Here is a 20,196-nt window from a genome sequence, read left to right as displayed (position 1 = left end):
AGGGGTGCTGACTGCCAGGTGACCTTCTCTCTCCTTCACAGTTGCAGAATGGCTCTCTCCAGGGACCTCTGCTCCTAGGAGGCCGCTTCAGGCCTTCCAGAGCCCCTGGGGCACCTTCTCTGCACCTCTTCCCTGTGCCTCTCTGCATCCACCCTAGGTACCCACTGCAGCTGACAGCAGTGGTGAGGGTGGCTGTGAGAAATCCAGAAGGAAGCGTAGAGGAAGGGCTTCTTCCTTTCACAAGGGGAAGATGCATATTTTTTTTTTTACGCCTAAAAGAAAAACACCAGCTCTTTGTTTGAAAATCATGATACTTTAGATAGAAGTGAATTTGCATTTTTCTTTTTTCTTTGGTGGAAAGATGGGAGATGGAGGGAAAACGTCTCCCTCATAAGAAACATCGCCAGAAGGAGTAGTTCAAGGTGACCTCAAACAGTGCCTGCCTTTGAATTACTAACAGGCTGGTAGGTCGTTTATAGATGCAATAAATGTGCATCTGCTCTTCAATGTACTTTTTCTTCTTCTTCTAGCGCTAGGGCATTTTATCTTAAAAATGAGCGAAATCACAGGTTTAGGTCTTAATACAAGGAAAAGTGAGCTTATCCAGTGTGAGTATAAACTATGCCTGTGCTACATCATTGAGTGATTGGTTGGCACTTCCTGTGTTATTGAGGTGGAGATGACCACAGGGGACAGTTCATCATAGTCCTTAAGTGACCGTGAGTCATGTAAGAACGGCGTCAAAATGAAGCTGCTCTTACAGTGGAAGGTTATACGACACTTTATATACAACAGGAAACAGACAGAAGGAAGGGTTACCCATGTGGTGATCAACACAGACATCCCTTCACTCAGCATATGCTAAGGACCAAGAATTGTTCCAGAAGATATTGGGGAACTGTGCTCTAGTTTGCTTTCTGTTGCTGTGATGAACAGAATGACTAGAACAACTTAGGAAGAGAAGTGTTTACTTCATCTTATGTTTCTAAGTTGCCAGTCCATCACTGAGGGAAGTCAGGGCAGGAACTCCAGGCAGGAGCTTGAAGCAGAAACCAAGGAGGAGTGCTGGTTGCTGGTCTGCTCCTTGTCTCATGCTCAGCTAGCGTTCTTATACTACACAGACTCACCTGCCTAGGGATAGGACTGCCCAGTGGGCTAGGCCCTCTCATATCAACCACCAATCAAGACAATCTCTTATAGACATGGCCATAGGTCAATCTGATCTGGACAAGTCTTCAGTTGAGGTTCCCTATTCCCAGATGATTAGGATGTATTCAGTTGACAATGAAAACTATCACAAGTATGGACACAAGTCAATGAGGAAGCACCAGGCCAATTTATATTTCACATAGACAAATACAAGAGAAAGCATCATCTCTCATGGAAGCCACACTTTACAGAAAAAGATATGTAACAGCCAAAAATGTGTAGGACAGATCCAGTGATAAATGCAAAGCAGGAATATCCCTGGCAATGTAACAGTTAATGGGATTTACATGGGCTTTTCTAGGGGACTGCCACTTCAGCTACAGTGTGAGTAACATGAAGGACCCCACTCCATGAGGACCTGGGAGAGGAATGCACCCACAGAAAATAGCAAGTAGAGGCACAGATAATAAACTTGGTGTGTTAGAGCTCAGGTCAGGGGTGGGACTGAAGGGCAGAAGACAGACAGGAAGCAGGAGGTGAAGAACCAGGTGGAGAGGGACCAGGTGGAGAGGGATCAGGTGGAGAGGGACCAGGTGGAGAGGGGACCAGGTGGAGAGGGACCAGGTGGAGAGGAACCAGGTAGAGAGGGACCAGGTGGAGAGGAACCAGGTTAAAAGGCATTGGATTTATTTTTTAATTATGTGTATGTATGTGTGTCTGTGTAGGAGCTATGTTTAGGCAAGTGCAGGTGCTCGTGGAGGCCAGAAGAGGGCATGAGATCCCCTGGAGCTGGAGTTATAGGCAGTTGTGAGCTATCTAATGTGGGTGCTGGAAATTGAACTTCAGTCCTCTACAAGTGCAGTACATGCTCTTAACCACTGAGACACATATTCTGGTCCGCTTCATCTGGATGTTACTGGTATTTAGAACTGCCTTTCAAGAAACAACCAGCAGCACCAGTTTTCCTTTTATTTATTTATTTTTACCTTTTATTTTTGACAATTTCATACCTATGTATAATGGGCTGTGATCATATTCACATCTCCCATTATCCTCTCTAACCTCTCCCAGTCCGGCAGACCTCATTCACAATTGGTCTTTTAGGAACCCTTTTCCCTTGAGACCAGGTCTTATACAGTCTCCTATGCTATGTAGTTGAGGAGGATCTTGAGTTCCAGTTTCTCCAGCATGTGAGTGTTGAAATTATGGGTGTGTACTAGCACATTTGGTTAATGCAGTACTGGAAATAGAACCCAAGGTCTCCTGAATCTAAGGCAGGCATTCTACCAACTGATACCCTCAATTTCCTTTAAGAATCTTATGTTCTGGAGCCAGTGAGATGATTCAGTGGGTAAAGGAAGCTGCCACCAAACCTGATGACCTAGTTCAATCCCAGGTCCCACATGGTGGAAGGAGAGAAACATATTACTCCATCAAGCTGTCCTCTAACCTCCACATATGCATGTGCATGCACACACACTAAATAAAAATGTAATTAAGAATCTTACATCTCACTGTAAGACTCCCTCCAGTTAGCAATGTCACAGGCTAGAGAAAAATGCAGATAAGACAATAGAATAAAATGATTTACCCCCAAGTGCAGCCATCCAAGAATAAACACTGTGAACATTTGGGCGCACAGGCTCTGCTGCAATTTGGGCATTTTTCCAAGATTCATATGCTGAACTCACTCCCAAGGTGACAGTTTGAGGAGCTGGGGAGTCTAGGAAGGGATGAGGTTGTGTCTTCTGCCATGAATATAGATAATACTCTGAGAAAGAGTGACGTGTGGAGTCCAAAAGCCCGCAGATGCGTGAGGTTTTATAGGCCCAATTTAACATTAGCTTAGTGTAAATACCTCCCTCCCCCATTTTTTCTCCACAACTATTTATCCCTCTGGTACTACCATCTCTTTTCAGTCCTTAAGGAAGGTTCTCAGCACCAGGCTGAAGAAAGTCACTCACTTTTCTGATTAGCTGGGAATCCTGTCTCTACCACTCCTTTTATTTTAAGACATGATTTTTTTTGGGTTTTAGGATAGGAGAAGCCCAAGCCCTCATCTCACAGATGAAACTCCAGCAGAAGGTCCTCTGCTCCCTGTGATGGTCTTGTAGTTGTTTAAGGCTGGGTCCTTTGTCTTTAGCCCTTAGTTCAGCAGCCAGTACTGTAGGCAGCATGCATGTTAAATGAATGCATGTTAAATGAATCTACTAAAGTAAACTACAGACTCCAGGGAGCTGTGATACAGAGCCACAGAGGTTGGGCACTGAGGTATAGACTGGTTACCGACATGATGTTGTCCTGTAGCTGCAAGGGATGCATTGGAATAACAACCAAGAGACAGGGAAGGCGAAAGACAGTTTGGTGAAGTGAGGTGAGTATTGTTTAGAGGTGGATGGAAGTGAGGAAAGTCGACACCAGGCAACACAGAAATTTTCTGTCATGTCATTTTCATTATAAGAAAGAGCCTGTGGATAATTAGTAGCTTTCAAGATGGAAATGCGTTTTCTTGAAAAGAGGGAGGTTGCCCCTATTTGTATTTGTCCAGGTAGAAACAGGAGTAATTTGTCAAGAGTTAAAAAAATTATTTTCCTAGTAGGAGAGAGGGGTTTTTAGATTATGACCCAAACTCAGATTCAATTCAATGAATATGTACTTAAGTACATTTTCCTTGTCAATCAATTCCACTGTGGAGTCTTTCGGGTTTAAATTCATTATCTTTCTCATTACAAATGAGACCAAATGCTAATGTCTTTCTTGACCCAAGATTCTTTGTGTCTCAATAGCAGTCTGAGAGCTACTGCTGTGTACCACACACAGTAGGGGCTCAATAGATATATTTAAATTAGCTCTTAAAACTGAAAAACTTACATTAAGATAATTTAAGCTACAGGCTCCATGCATTTGAGCAACCTGATTGAACACAGCTGGTCTTGACTAACTACATCAGTGGCTCCTGCTCAGAACACTAAAATATTCATTAGCTTTTTTTTTTTTTTTAAATTAGAGAAGTTTAAAATTAAAGAGGGAATTTGAACGATTTTGGCGTGGGGAGATAAAAGTATGCTCTTACTGGGTTTCTGAATGCTATGAATCAGGGCTGAGATGATTTCCCAGAACAGAACCTGGTAACATTAAATTGCAAATAGGCTTTTCCCGCACCCTGAGTATAGAGTTCCTGGAAGACCACCCTTAATATAATCATTTCATCTGAACTCTAGGGGTGAGAAGGCTGCATAAGTGAGGCATATTCCAAGAGTGCCTGCAGTTTCAAGATTGAAATCACCAGTGGCAACAGAGGTATTAACAGGATCATGCTCGAGTCTAAGAACAAAGCTCCATGCTCAAAGAGCAGCTATGGAGGCTGCGATCAGCGCCCAACATCTGCGAGCCACCCTGCCTGCTCTGCCAGGAGGGAACCGGGTAAAAGAACCTGCAAGAACTGCTTTTCGTCTGTTTCTTCTATCCTTTGGCCTTCCTCCTCTCTCCCCTTTCTCTCCATTAGAAGATGAAACAGTTAGAAATTAGTGTTTAAAGTATTTTTTTCCACCCACTAACAGTGCTTGGACACCTAGTACTAAGGATTAATGGTGCTGGTTAAGATGGGTTTCCACTGAACAAATCCATGGAACCCAGGCTAGCCTCGGAGTGCTTTCTGATCCAGGCTTCAGACTCGCATCGTCAACTGATCACAGAACCAGTAGAAGCACAGACACTTCCTGTCATCCTGGTGGGGAATCAAAGGTTCTCTGGCACACTCTCATCCCAACAACTATCCTCCTGCTTTTCTCATGCCCACAGTTCCATTTCCTCTGCATCTCTCTGTAGTTTGAGATTTTTGAATGCCACCCTCAGAAACTTGGAGTGCAGAGTTCTTGTTTAAGAGTTACCTCTACCGCTGCTTTTGCTCTTTCAAACTCCTCTTCTAAGGAATGGTTCCTGGAGAGCAGAGCGCTCCCCCAGCGATGTTCTTTGGTGAGCCGAGCCTGAAATAAACCAAAACAGGTGATGCATTACTGACATCACGGGGCACAAAAGCAGAAGCAGTTTTCTTTTTCTCCCCTTGCTCCCTAGAGTTCCAAAGGATTCCACGTGTATGTGTGTCCGTATATGTGTTTTGTGTGTGCACACAGAGTACATAGGTCAACCTGTGGTACCATTCCTAGAGCATCATCCATTTTACTGTTTGAGATAGGCTCTCTTCCTGCCTACTCTTTCTGGCCAGTGATCTCTGAGGACACTCCTCTCTCCTCGTCCCCAGTGCTGGATTACAGGTACGCACCACCAGGCCTGACTTTGCACATGAGTGCTGGGGTCTGAACTCAGCAAGCATTTTACTGACTGAGCTGAGCCATCTCCTCAGCGCCTTGAAAAGTGTTTTCAAAGTATTTTTCAGGCAGCAAGTCAACCAATCTAGGATTGCTTCAAATGAATGTGTGTCTTCGTATGGATTCTTGTGTAATAGTCTCAGGCCCGGTGTGAACTCTGAGTCATTGTGGTAGAGCACAGCTTCCCAATCACTGTACAGGAGGCTGAGAAGAAATCCAGTACTTCTTATGAAAGGCAAACTGGAATTGCTTGATTTCTTCCTACTATACTAGAGAATTTTCTAGCAAGTCTGCTTGGCTCTGTGTTCTAGGGCAGCCAAAAATGTGTTTTCACAAACTGAGTGGTTTGCTTAGTGGTAGAGCGCTTGCCTAGCAAGCGCAAGGCCGTGGGTTCGGTCCTCAGCTTTGGAAACAAAAAAGAAAGCTAGACACTCAGTGTTCTGGAGGCTAGAGGTTCATAGCCACAGTGGTGGTGGGCTTGCTCTCTCCGCACCTCTGGGGAGGTCTGCTGCCTGCTCCTTCCTGTAAGCGGGGGCTTCAGGTGGGTTATGGTCATGGTGCCTCTTTTCTCTCAGCCCTTCCCCTCCCTGTTTCACTCTTATAAGCTGCCTGGAATGCAATCGGGGCTTTCCCAAACATCACAGGAAACTTCCCTTCTTTCCAGATCACCCACTGAGCCCTGTCTTCCCTGTGCATGGTGATAGTCACAGGTTCTAGGGCTATGGCAACTTATCTTTCTTGAAGACTCCATTCACTACTGTTCTCATACAACACTCTTGGGGTACAATGTATTTTATTAATAAGGATATACAAATACAAGTGCTGGAGAGATGTCTCAGGAGATAATAGAGCACACTGCTCTTACAGAAAACTTGAGTTTGATTCCCAGAATCCCTCATCAAGCAGTTCAGAACAGCCTATTCCAGGGAGGTTTGACACCTCTGGCATTTGTAGGCACCCTTACTCGTGTGCACATGCAGGCATGCAGACACACACACACAAAATTAAAAATAAACGAATAAACTAGGCGGTGGTGGCACATGCCTTTAATCCTAGTACTTGGGAGGCAGAGACAGGTAGATCTCCAGTTTGAGGCTAGCCTAGCTACAGAGTTCCAGGACAGCCAGGGTTACACAGAGAAATCTTGTCTCAAAAAAAAAAAAAAAAAAGAATAAATACAATTAAAAATATAAAAATGCAAGTGATTTACAATTTTTTAAGATACTAGGTGGTTGGGATCCTGTTGCCTGGGAGAGAAGCTAACTCTGTGGGCCACTCACAGAAGGCTAAGTAGCCTTGTGTAACTTGGTGAATTGTCTGATGTTTATTTCTGAAGCAGCTTTGAGAGCTTTGCTCAGGACTGTCTTGCTTCTGGCAGCCATCTTTCTGCTGGTCCCTTCACTGACAAGTTAAAACAATTATTTTAAACGTAGACACATTAAATGAAAGGTTGAGTTTATTTCACAGTTATTTGGAAGATTAATGATTGTGAAATGTCCACACATACAGAAGTCTATAGATTCAAGGTAACTCCTTAAAACCCATTGATATCCACATGTAAATATTTTAAAACACTGAATTGTACTGCATGAGAAAAGATCAGGTCCTAGTTGGCTTTTGGTTGCTGTGATAAACACTGTCTAAAACCAATCTGGGGAGGAAAGGGTTCCTTACATCTTACAGGTTTCAGTCCATCACCAAGGGGAGCTAGGGCAGGAACGGAAGCAGAGGTCATGGGGAAACACTCCTTTCTGGCTTGCTCAGCCTGTTTTCTTATACAACTCATGACCATCTGCCAATGGATAGCACCACCCATAGTGGCCTGGACCCTCCCACACCAATCACCAATCTTGAAAATGCTTTACAGGCATGCCTACAAGCCAATCTGATGGAGGTAATTCCTCAGTTGAGGTTCCCTCTTCTCAGATGACCAGTTTTGGCAACATAAGAAATACCCATGAGTTACTAGCAAGAAAACATAGCCCTGTTGAAAATGGCCAAAGACCATGAGGATAGAGTTCCTGGGAGAAGAAATGCAAATTACTGAAGGCTTATTAAAACAATAGTCTCCTCAATTAAACAGAGAGGAAATGACAGTGAAAACCACAGTCGGCATGGCCTCAAGTAGGTTAAGCTGTTGCCGAAAGGATCAAAAGAGTGTTGGAGAAGATGGAGGAAAAAGTAGGCACTTATGTACTATTGGTAGGAAGGTAAATTTGTATTATCGTGAAAACAGTATGGAGTGCCCTCAGAAAATCAAAACTAAACCTACCATGTGAGGCCAAGGAAATGAGGCCATTATGTCACAAGGCCTCTGCACTCACTACATGTCCATGTGGCATTAGGCACACGAGAGAAGAAATGGAAAAGGCTGTCTACCAGATGATGGCTTAACATGCATGCACTGTGGAACACTGAGTCTTCAAGAAGAAGGAAGTGTCATTTGTGACTTGCTGGAAGTGGAGATTATCACAGGACATGAAATAAACCCAGCACAGAATGTCAGGTATCATATTCAAACTGCAATATGCTGTCTAAACCAGCTGACCTCACAGAAGGACAGAGGATGGTGGCAGCCAGGACTGGAGCTGGAGGAAGGGGGGCACTCTGTTGGTCAAAGGGTAGAAAACTTCATCCAGAAATCTAGGGTAGAACTTGGTGACTATAGCTAACAATGCATTGTGTCCTTGAGAAGCACTGTGGTAATTGTAGGTGTTCTTTCAAAACAACAACAACAACAACAACAACAACAACAAAAAAAAAACACCCAAAGGGTATGAGGTAATATACATAGTAATCAGGTTAAGCCAACTTGCTATGTACACATATTTCAAAACATTATATATGATAAACATATACTTTTATTGGTCAAATAAGCTATAAGAGTAAAGGGATACATTTGGTACATCTTAGGTGTCATGAATCAGTGGCATTAGAAAAAAAAGAAGCACTAAGATTGTTGTCTGAGGCAGTGTCCAATCACCAGGCACTAGGCACTGGTTAAACAGGCCCCATTTTGCTGGGAAGCTTGACCTAACAGGACTCTATTAGCATCCCTGGCATCTCTCTCTATTAATGCCTCAGCTGCGTTATGAATCACAGGCTACAAAGGGCATCACGTATCAGGAGTCCAGGCTTCCAGGTCAGCTCTTCTTTCCCACCTAACACAGCAAGCATAGATAGAGCCTTACTGTGCAAATGACATTTTATTCTGATGCTACAATTACTATTTATGGATACTCCATTTCTCACATCATTTGACAGGCTTTAGGTTAATACTAAGATAAGTGTTATCTAACTCACCATTTTTATAGTTTTTGGCCCAAGGAAGCATAAGTTAAATGTTATGGAATATAAATAGCAGTTGATACACAGTTGAAAATTTTGATACTTTTCCATGCTTTTGTGATGTACTGAAACATGCTAGTTAAGAACTGAGCATATGGGCCTGAGAGAAGGCTCAATGGTTAAGAGCTTTTGTTTTTCTTTCAGGTTCAGTTCCCAGCACCCACCTGATGGCTCATAGTGATCTATAACTCCAGTTCCAGGGGATCTGACACCCTCTTCTGACTTTCTTGGGCACCAGGCACACATGTGACACATATACATACATGTAGGCAAAACACTCACATACATAAAATAAAAAAATAAGTAGAAGGAACTGAGCACGAAATATAGATGATAACACACATGTCTAAAATAACCTTCCTTGAAGCCAAGACATTAAAAAATATCTAATTTTATCATGGGAAAAAACCTATAACTTGTGAAAATATATCAGCACTTGTGGATTGTTGGTATTGTTTGGCACTTTGATAGAGGCATGATAATCAAAACAATTGCACCCATCAATTTAAGCGACAGCCATCTTAACCTCACAGCTTGTATAACTGTCATTTTCAAATGTGAGTGAGCACTGAAATACCCAGAAGGTTTTTTTTTAAAATTCAGGTCACTCACTGTGCCCCTACACCAAGTCTCTGATTCAGTAAATCTGGTAAGGATCCTCAAATCTGCATCTTCACAAAGCCTCAGGTGCTGCCCAGAATGCCAGCTCGGGACTGCAAAGAGAATCCCAGATCCACATGTGTGTTATGTGTATGTGGGTAAATCTCAAGTTCATAAGTGTGTGCTAAGTGTGTTGGGATTTACTGTCAACTTAACACAACTTGGAATCACCTGGTGTCTTAGTTACTCTTTTCTTTCTGTGTTGAAATACCATGACCAAAAAGTAACTTGGGGAGGAAAGGGCCTATTTCATACTAAGACTCTCCGGTCACACTCCCATCGTTGATGGAAGCCAGGGCAGGAACTCAAGGCAGGGACCTGGAGGCAGGAACTGAAGTAGAAGCCAAGGAGGAACACTGCTTATTGGCTTGTTCTCTTTTACTTGCTCAGCCTGCTTTCTCATACAAATTAAAACCCCCTGCCCAAGGGTGGCACAGCGCACAGTGGGCTGGGTGCTCCCACATCAATTATTAATCAAGAAAGTACCCTAAAGATTTGCCTACAGGCAATATGATGGAAGCATTTCCCAATTGATGTTTCTCTTCTCAGATAATTCTAGCTTATGTCAGGTTGACAAAAAACAAAACAAAACCAACCAACCAACCAACTAAAAACAACCAACCAACTAAAAACAACCAGGACACTTGGGAAGAAGAACCTTACGGAGGAATTATCTATATCAGGCTGGCTTGTAGGTCTCTAGGGGATTATTTTGATTATATTAAATGATCTAGAAAGACCCAGCCCAATTATGGGCAGCATTGCTGCCTAGGTAGGGGTCCCAGAACAGTACGAGAGGAGAAAGCTAGCTGCTAGCAAGCGTGTGGGTAAGGAAGGATGCATTCATTCTGTACACTCTGATCTTGACTGTGGATATGATGCGACTAGCTAGCTGCATCAAGTTCCTGTTCTGACTTCCCTCAACGATGGACCACAACTGGGAATTGTAAAGCAAATAAATCACCTTCTCCACAAAGTTGCTTATTGTGGGGTATTTTATCACAGCAGCAGAAATAAAATTAGAACACTGTTAAAAAGGAGAAGGAAAATGAATGCGCTCACTTTAGAAAAGAATATGATGACTGCTTGACCTTGGGTGCGGTGTGACATGATTGCTAAAGGCAGTCTCTGAAGTCAGGCTGTCTAAAGCCAATTCCTAGTTGATTGCTAGCCAGACACAAAGTACTGAATTCCTAAATTCTCATCTGTAGAGTCTAAATTTACTCACAGAGTCCTAGTAAAAATTGAGTAGTATTATTCCATAACACAAATACCACTTGGATAGTGCCTTCACTAAAAGTTTTCTGTTTACAGCACTTTTGTTTGATAGTTGATGGACACAACTTCGATTCTCAGACCTTTTAAATACTAGCCTCACTGAAATGATCAAGGGTTTTTGATTCTTAGTCAATAGAAATTTGTCATGCAGGGTGCATGTATCACGTGTAAAGGAAAATTCCTTTCCTCAGAGTATGGCAGCACATGGTCACCGGATCCATTCTGCTATGAAGTCTAAGCTGAACATTAAGGCAAGAAAGTGCTGATTTTGAAAAGAGATGGCCAGCGTATTCTCAACCACACTAAGAAACCACCATTGAAACCACGTAAAAATGATTTAGAGAAAAGTACGTGTATTTTTGTTTTAATTGTCCACAAGAGTCTACTTCTGTTATTAAATCTGGTATTGTTTCCCCCTTTTGTTAGGGTCTCTGACTTATTCATGTGACAAATGCTTGTTGAGAATTTCCCACTGTGCTGATTTCTAATGTTGAAAATAGTGTTTCAGATTTCTTTCCCTTTTTCTTTTACTTCTTTGTTCTTTCCCATCTGTGCTTCCTTCCTTCCCCATTGGCAGCCTGTTGTTGTGTGGCATCAAGAGGGAAAAGATTAGATAGAACTCCTGGACTGTTCTCCAATAGACAGAATAATGAGTATTTAAAGAGCATTGGGTTGAATTATTTCCAGAGACATAGAGGACAAATGCTTCTTTGAGTACATGCCTAATCTATTTTATCAGTGTATATTCATTGTACAAAAGAGTAGGCTTCATTCTGCCACTCAGGAACTCATTCTAGCTCACTGCCCAGCCCTGTCCCCAACCTCAGCAGACTTCCAGGGTGCAGGCTACACTGTTGTGGAATATTAGTTGAAGATGCCTTACATTTGTTTATGCTGTGGAATATTTTTTAATAATGCAAAGACGTGTTGCATTTTTTCATGTTACAAATGGTACATAGGATAATTTAAGTCAAGAAAAGCTGGCTAGAAACAAGCCAAGCTAAGGACAGACATTTATAAGTAAGAATACGTCTCCATGTATTTATTTGGGAGCTGGGTGGTGGGACCCCAAAGAGTTAAAAAAAATCAACTACAACACACCAGTCAGAACAGATGAGTGACCTCTCTGGTAGCTGAACTACCCCACTCCTGAGATTCTGTTCCTCAAATCCCTAACCACAACTCACACCATCCAAGCTCATCACCACCCTGCTGCTGGGTCCTGCCCAGAGCTCCAGTGGACATTGGTATTTATACATGTGTATAGTGTACATTTTTAAAAGATTTTCATTTTAAGTAGTATGTGTGTGTGTGTGTGTGTGTGTGTGTGTGTGTGTGTGTGTGTGTACAAAGCATGAGCGCAGGTGTCTATGGAGTCCAGAGACCTACAGATGGAGTTACAGGTAGTGAGCCTCTCAACATGGGTGCTGGAGACCAAGTAAATCCTCTTTGAGAACACTTTTACCTGATGAGCATCTCTTCAGGACCTAGACCACCTGATTTCATTTCCTCTCCTACTGTTTGATCCTATCTCTCACCTCCCACACAACACTAGCCTCCTTTCTCTTCTCAAAGAGTTCCACGTCTTCTTTCAAACTTTAAGTTCTGGATTCTGCACACGAGAGAAAAATACATGAGATGCGTCTTTCTAAGTCTGGCTTATTTCACTTAACATGATGACCTCCAGTTCTTTTGATTTTCCTGAAATGACATATTTTCCCTTTCCTTAGTGACTTAATAACACTCTGTGGTGTATGTGTGCCACACTTCCTCATTTGTGCTATGGAGATCCAGGTGAGTCTGGAACTTGGCTACAGTGAGTAAACCTTTAATAACATATGTGTGCAGGATCTCTGTGGTACAACAACTTGGATTCCTCTAAATGTATTTTATAACCTAACTGATATACCCCACTAACTGCCTCCTTTATGTCTGTAAGGACAGCAGACACCGAAGCATGTTCATTGAACTGAGTTGGAAGCCAACAGCTTTTCTAAAAGTAAGGTGATGAATTTGGGAGGAGAATTAATTATATCCAGAACAAATTGTATGAAAATTCTAGTTGTCTTATGAAGTTTCTGTAAGAAAGTAATGGACATTCTTGAAAATTGTTCAACTCTTGTTAACCCAACAGAATTAAATAATAATGGAGCTTTTAGATATGAGGAACAATGGCTTATGGGTTCTCTCAGGTGAGCAGCACATGGTGGCAGATCCAGGGGATCTTCTGTGGTTAAGAACAAGGGCTTCACAGATTGTAATGGGTATTACTTCCTAACTTTTCTTCTCCTTAGATGTGCTTTTATTTTTTAATGTGAAATGGAAGTGATATGAAAACCTAAGTTTACAGTGGGATGAAGGGCAGTGATGACACATGGAAAAGCTCTGCTCGGCTGGGGTTGGTCATCTGCAAGTCACGTGACAATGACCTGTGTCTGGAGTGCCTACTGTAGCTCATGCTAGTGAATCTGAGGCTTGAGCCTGTGGTGGAGTTTCTGGTGTGCAAATGGGGAAGGAGATGTCTGTACCATGTCTGCAGAAGAAGCTGCACTCTCTCCCTTTGCCTCACCCAGCGATACCTTACTCAGTGATACCTTTCCCAAGATGGGAAAAGTGAATTTTGCAGCCTTTCCTTTTGTATTTTCTTCAGCTCTTCAAATTTTTTCTTAAAATAAGTTTTCAGACAGTATGATTTCTTTAAACAGTTAAGTTTATGGAATGGCAATTACATGGTTTGTGTTAAGTGTCAAGAATGTGTCCTTAAGTACACAGTGATTATATAACTCATTGTAATCACTTGATTCTCTGAGTTTTGTATTCAAGGCACCATTTGAGACTGAACCATACTTTCTTTCTTCCCCATCTTGAAAAGAAAATGAGAAAATGTAAGTTTTCATATTATGTGTTCCCATTTTCTTTGTGATTCTGAAATACAATTTTAAGTCAGGTTTGTAAATAGCTCCCCACCTGCTGAGTCACTGCCTAGCATAATTCATGTTGGTTTGAGGGAGAGGAAACCATTTTCCTGGTTTTCCTGTGAACCATCTGGGTGAGCATGAAGCAGGGTCTGGTGAGTCAAATGGTTTGAATGATTTGTGAGTCAGCCTTTATATGAAATGTTCTAGCTTCACTATAATTCTACTGTATGCACACAAAGAGGCCATGCAGTGGTGAGTAGTATGTTTCTAACAGTACAAATGTGTGTGTGTGTGTGTGTCTGTATCTGTGTCTGTGTCTGTGTGATCTCTCAGGCTCCACCCACCTTGTTCTTTGAGGCACATTCATTGCTTTGCTACTTGTCAGGTAGGCTAGGCTGACTGACCAGTGAGCCTCAGGGATCCTCCTGTTTCAACCTCTCCTGGGCTGGGATTGTAAGTGTGTGCCATCATGCCCAGTTTTTTTTTTTTTTTTTTCCCCAAATGGAACTCAGGTCCTCTTGTTTACAAAACAAGGGCTTTAATGAGCTGAGCCATCTCCCAGCAATCTCCCCTTGTTTTCATTAACGTCTGTCTATCCTCTTCTTGCTTTGTTTTAATTACTCTGTATTTCAGGTATATTAGTAAGCCTGCATTTCATGAGCATTTCCTAAATTGCTCTGAATTGGAATTAGAACTAGAAGAGTATGATTTTTTTAAGGCAGGTCTTGATAAGTAAACATACAGTGTCTAAAAATGTAACAGAGGAGTAACTCCCTTACAGATGAGTCAGTATCTCGGAGGACTCTTTGAGATTCACCTGGGCAGAGAGCTCTCAGTGCACATTGGAAGGTGTGTTTTGAAGACAACATGAGGAAGCTCAAAACCATTTTCCCAAGTGTGTTTGCTTAGGGTAAGCAGGACACTGTGGTGGGGTGGAATTAACGTACCGGCAGGAGACTAGTAGTCTTTGGGATAATAAGATAAATGCATTGTGGGTTTCTATGGCAACTAGGGGCCCCAGCTGTTCCTCTGGCCCAGCTTGTTGTAGAATGGCCCACCTGTGCCAAGTCTCTCCCTGCTTCAAAACAAATGCTTTGTCACTAAATTTCGCTGCTCCACGGATGGCAGCAGATGAGACCTGAAGAAACTCCAATTACTCAAGCTCAGTGCAGCTCGCTCATGCACTTATGAATACTGTTTTCCTAATGGATGCTGTCATTTTTCTCTTAAGAAGATACATTTAAAATGAGCACCAAAAATTCAGTTTTCACGCTACATCTGCAATTCATTAAAGTCTGTGGGGTGATGTGTTCAGGAAGGGAGCTGACCGGATATATAGCTGTGGTCTGGAAACAGCCATGTTCTTTCTGCTGAAGGTGATGAACATGCAGAGAGAATGCTGGTGACATAGGAAGTTCCAGAGCCCCATCATCATTAGATTTCTGGGTTATTTTCTCTTCCACTTTCTAGCGTGGGTCCACAGACAACTTTCTTCATTTCACTCTTTCCTGTCTGTGCCATGGGGCGAAGACGGAGCTCCCCTGGTGCTGCCTTTTGTCAGGGCCAAATCAGCTGACTCGCATTAGAAACTCTTGTAGTCAACAATGATACCTACTGCTATCATAATTATACTCTTAATTTGAAAATATTTATTTTATTTTTATTCATGTGTAGATATGCATGTGTGTGTGTGTGTGGGTGCCTGTGGGGCCAGAAGAGGGAGTTGAATCCCCTAGAGAAGGTCTTACAGGATGTTGTGAGCTGCCTAGCACGGATCCTGGGAACTAAGGTCCTCTGGAAGAACAGTGTGTGCTCTTACTGCTGGGTTAGTGCTCAGCCCCACTTACCTCCTTACTTCACTTCAGATCTGCCTTCCCCCCGTCGACCACGTGTGATGTGGCAAATTCAAGAACATGTCCTCTGCTCACTTCCTCATATCATATCATATCATATCATATCATATCATATCATATCATATCATATCATATCATATCACTGCAGCTGGATTGTAGAAGGCAGGGGTATGCACACACAGTTCTTAGGAGGCCTTTGTGGTTGAAGGGCAAGGCCTTAAAACATATCCAAGGGACACAGAGACAGAGACGGCCATTGCTTCCTTCAGAACTGTGGGAGAGGTAAGCAGCGATAATGAAGCTTGTTGAGGAGTCCAGGACCTACCAGGGGATAGCCAGATTGGAGTCACATCCTACTTCTTCCTGCCCTTGTACCCTAGTGAGGCATAGTTGACTTTACTGAGACTGACAGGCTCCTATGAGAAGTGTCTTTATAACACATCTTACAGTCATGCACAGGATTACTGAGTGTTCTATGTAACACACACAAAAAGCATACAGTGAGTCTCTATGGTGCTCCCTACTGGGCACTCACAGTAGTAGCTTTTATTATGGCTACCATTACTGCTGGTGCTGGAATAATATAATCCCTGGCATAAAATTTATTTTAATGTGACAGAATACTGGGTATAGTCTCTTACTCTACAGGGCTCAGATGTGAATGAACACTCAGGGTGTAATTTCCTCTTCTCTGGGTTCTGTTACATAAGTAGTGCTAATACTGGACTAGAACAGATTTTTGTATTGCCAAATAATGGGACAGTCAATGGCAGCACAAGGAAAATGTGCTAAGTACACAGTGAATTCATTAACACGTTTTCCAGCCAAATACATGGAAGTGTATACAATCAGTTATTCTAAGCACCAAGACAGCTATGGAGTGAGAACACACTTTGCAATGCAAAGTTTGGAAAAACACTTCAAACTTTCTGTTCAGAATTTAAATAAAATATTTACGATGCAGCTCCTGCTGGAGCAGACGGGTTTCCTAAGATTCGCCTTGGTTACCTGTGCTGGAGCCGCAAGTTCCAACTCGGAGGCCGGCTCGGAGTTGAGGGCACTTTTCCCAGCACTCAGCTCTGGCTGAGATCTGTGTTCTGAGGACCTGCAACGAGACATTGAAGACATTTGTGCACAGCAAGAACAAACGTGCCCACAAACCCCGACAGGAACCAGGCTCGGGGCAGAATTCAGACAGAAGTCAACTTCTCTAAGTTTCCTTAAAAATCGCCACTTCCTGAATTTAAACAGTTATGGACTACCTGCTAGATAGAACTTTTTTTTCTTCTTTTAGAATCCAGATGAACCATGGGCAAAGAGGAAAGGAACATGGTGCCATTTTTCATATAGGAAATTCCACATTTATGAAAAATAAGAGTTCTGTTCTTGTTGGAGACAGTTCATAAGGTAGATCTCTATGCATCCAGATTGTTGCGATACGGAGATATGCAGGAGGGCAGAGGAGATAGAAACAGGAGGCTGCCCTTTCCAAATCTTTAAAAACATGGTGTTCTGGTTAGTTTTCCTCAGCTTGACCCAAACTAGAGTCACCTGGACAAAGGGACCCTCAGTTGAGGAATTGCCTCTATTGGATTAGCCTACGGGTGTGTCTGTGGGACATTTTCTTGATTAATGGTTAGTGTGAGAGGACCCAGCCCACCATGGGCAGTGCCATCCCCAGGAAGGCAGTCCTGGGTTGTATAGGGAAGCAAGCTGAGGCAAGGCAGAAGAGCCAGTGCTCTGCTCCCTTAAGGTCTCTGCTCCAGTTCCTGCCTTATTTCCCCAGTGACAGACTGTGACCCGAGAATTCTAAAGTGAACTAAACTCTTTCCTTCCCAAGTTGCTTTTGTTCAAGTGTCTTATCACAGCAACAGGAAAGTAAGTAATTCACCTGGTAAAATTCAAGAGGCCACATTGTTTCCTGAGTGTCCATGATTCATCTGTAATTACAACATCAAACAGCAGTGGATGGTTGAGAGAGCAGGAAATCTGTGTAACCAGGAACAACTGACTAAAACACACATACACACACACACACACACACACACACACACACTTTTGTTGACTGATAGCTCAGCTAAATGTTTAGAATATTATTAAAATTATCAAACCAGGACCTCCTCAAATTCTTTCTGAGTTCATTTTTTTTTAGAACAATTTAGTGGAAGTGATAACATATAGAAGGTTATTATTCAGGATCTTGGGTATCTGTATTAAATGAGCTCAGTGGCCATTTCCAGACTTGAAGGGAACACCCACACAGTCAGTGGAAGCTATTGTTCTCTGGAATCAGGACATCTTACCATAGGAGCTCTTTGGACCCAGCTCTAGATGAGCATGACTTCCTTTCAGCCATGAGATGCCCCTTGCTTGTTCGGTCACCGTGAAACTTGACATCTTCCCATTTCTCCAGTTGTGTTTGAATGTCTACTAAGGAAGAAGAAAGTGAAAGAGAAAGCCCAGGGCCAAGCATGAGGGTGCACACAGAAAAGAGATTAATTAGGACCGAGATCCCAGGCAAACTGTACTCAATCCATACTTGCAAGGCCAACATTTATCTTCTTTAAGGGTGCATGAAAATGAATTAAAACATATACAGCTAAAGAAAACAAGGCTTATGAAGATAAACTGGATTGCTTTTACGGTTAAAGCACTCAAGTAAAATTAATTTCAAAAGCTAGTTTTATAAATTTATATGTATTTATGTATTTATATGCACATTCACAAACACACATCTGTGTATACACAGGCACACACACACACACACACACACACACACACACACACACAGAGGCATATTTGCTTGATTTACCTCTTTGCAAGAGCTGAGGAGTTAACTGTCCTTTCTTAAGAGGAATGTAGAGTGTGTAGATAAAAATTGAGCTTGGAAGCTGGCTAAGGCCAGGTGTGCATTTCCAGCTCTTTGATCTTGGACAAGTTAAATTTTAAACCCAGTTTTCACATATTTCAGAGTTGTAATAATGAGATAAATCATGTAAGTGATGCAGTGTAGTTCCTGGCTATGGCAAGCCAACAGTGAAGGGTATTAACAGCGATCACCATCATACTGGATATTATCTTAGGACTGTTTTCTCTGGATGTCTCCAAGTCCTGTGATGCACTTATTTGTCTCCCTTGTTTCTCTCTTGTTCTAAACTGAGAATTCCTAGAGAGCAAGGTCCATATTTTTCTGTAGTTTCAGCTCCTGGGCCTGGAGAGATGCCTGGCATCCACCACAAGCTCAGCCCATCGGGAGGAACACATACATGAATAAATCAACATCAGGGTTATGAAGCTGAGCTCCCATGGCCACTCAGACACACCCTTCACAGCTCCCTGGAAGAACTTTATCATCCCCACTCCCATGTTCACTGTTGGAAAGTCATCTTGAACTTGGCTGACAAGACAAGGGTAAGCCACAGCGGCTGCAAGCCTTACCTAAGTCTAAAGATGACGTCTCTGGGCCCCGGAGAGCCTGGGCCCTCTGCTCAGCCTCTGCACTGATCAGGTCAGAGCCATCAGCTTTCTTCTTGAGGGAGGAGGTCTTTGATGAGGACTCAGACTTCTTGGCTTTGGTTTGGGATTGAGAGACAGGTTCACTCAGGTCAAGGAGATCCAAGCCAGTGGTCAACACTGTGGGAGACAGAAGAAGGTTAGAGAAGCCCATTTACCTCCTGTAGTTATTATTATTTATCTATTTATTTTTGTATGTATGTATATATGTATATTATTTATGTGTGTGTGTGTGTGTGTGTGTGTGTGTCTGTGTGTCTGTGTGTAGGTCAGAGGACAGCCTTAGGTGTTGTGCTTAGGTATTGTCCACTTTTTTTTTTTGAGACTAAGTCTGTCACTGGCCTGGAACTGGACAAATAGGGTAGACTGGCTGGATTTAGAACCCTAAAGGTTTGCCTCTCTCTGCCTCCCCAGAGCTAGGTCACACCACCATGCCCGTTCCTCCTCTTCTTTTTCTTTCTTTAAGCATGGTTTCTGATGATGGAACCCAGAGCCTTGTCCTTACAAGTCCACCCCTTTACCAACTGAGGTACCTCTTCAGCCCCCAGTAGTCTTTTTTTCAAAATAGGTGTCAGCTGGATACATAGAGTCCCTATGTTGATAGGATAGATTAGAGTCAGCAAGTCAAGCTGGCTCATCATTGACAGCTGGAGGGCTGTGAGGCTGGGAAGCTGGCTGTGTGTTCCCTAGGCTAAGCCCAGGCAAAAGTCACCCAGACCCACTTCTGCAGTGAGAAAATTTAGGACGAAAACAAAACAAATCTCAGTTCAGGTCTAGTTGCTCTATTGTTCTCATTAATTTCTGGGGAAGGTTTGTTTTAGATTATGGTTTTCCCAGAAAAGGGTCAATGCTCATAGATTTCATGAAGTCTAATGTAATTTTTTACTGAATTAGCAGTTTGGTCATAAATCACATGCTGTCTGGGTCTCACTGGAGAGGGGTTTTTATAATGCAGTTGATGAACAGAGACACATGCTAACTTCTTGACATTTAGTATGCCACTTTTAATTCCAGCATAACCAGCTATAAAACGGTTACACTTTTACTTCCTAGTGAGTTGATTTCATTGTATTGAATACTCCAACAAAGGCAGAAATAATAATGTGTTCCTAGGCAAAACGAGGCAAATCAGGATGAATAGGCCAGCTG

General features: G+C 42.6%; 1 protein-coding gene across 16 annotated transcripts in view; it reads right to left on the bottom strand.

Moving 5' to 3' along the window:
* The window catches only part of Pex5l (peroxisomal biogenesis factor 5 like), a 212,252-nt gene that overhangs the window by 46,984 nt on the left and 145,072 nt on the right, over positions 1–20,196 (bottom strand). For 9 of the 16 annotated variants that reach the window (XR_013051993.1, XM_016000355.3, XM_016000392.3 and 6 more), the window contains 4 exons: positions 18,973–19,167; positions 17,838–17,964; positions 16,543–16,639; positions 5,040–5,135 (listed from right to left, as the gene is read on the bottom strand). Coding sequence is in view for 14 of the 16 variants with exons in the window: in XM_016000355.3 (XP_015855841.1) it covers positions 5,040–5,135; positions 16,543–16,639; positions 17,838–17,964; positions 18,973–19,167 (515 nt within the window). In the remaining 2 variants the exon portion in view is untranslated. The remainder of the gene's footprint in view (positions 1–5,039; positions 5,136–16,542; positions 16,640–17,837; positions 17,965–18,972; positions 19,168–20,196) is intronic. The other 7 variants (XR_013051994.1, XM_006971126.4, XM_006971122.4 and 4 more) reach the window with 1 other exon arrangement.

Source organism: Peromyscus maniculatus, chromosome 6 (assembly GCF_049852395.1).
Source record: "Peromyscus maniculatus bairdii isolate BWxNUB_F1_BW_parent chromosome 6, HU_Pman_BW_mat_3.1, whole genome shotgun sequence".
In the NCBI taxonomy this organism is placed as follows: Eukaryota; Metazoa; Chordata; class Mammalia; order Rodentia; family Cricetidae; genus Peromyscus; species Peromyscus maniculatus.
The sequence above is the reverse complement of the archived record's forward strand: the minus strand, read 5'-3'. Positions and strand labels throughout refer to the sequence as shown.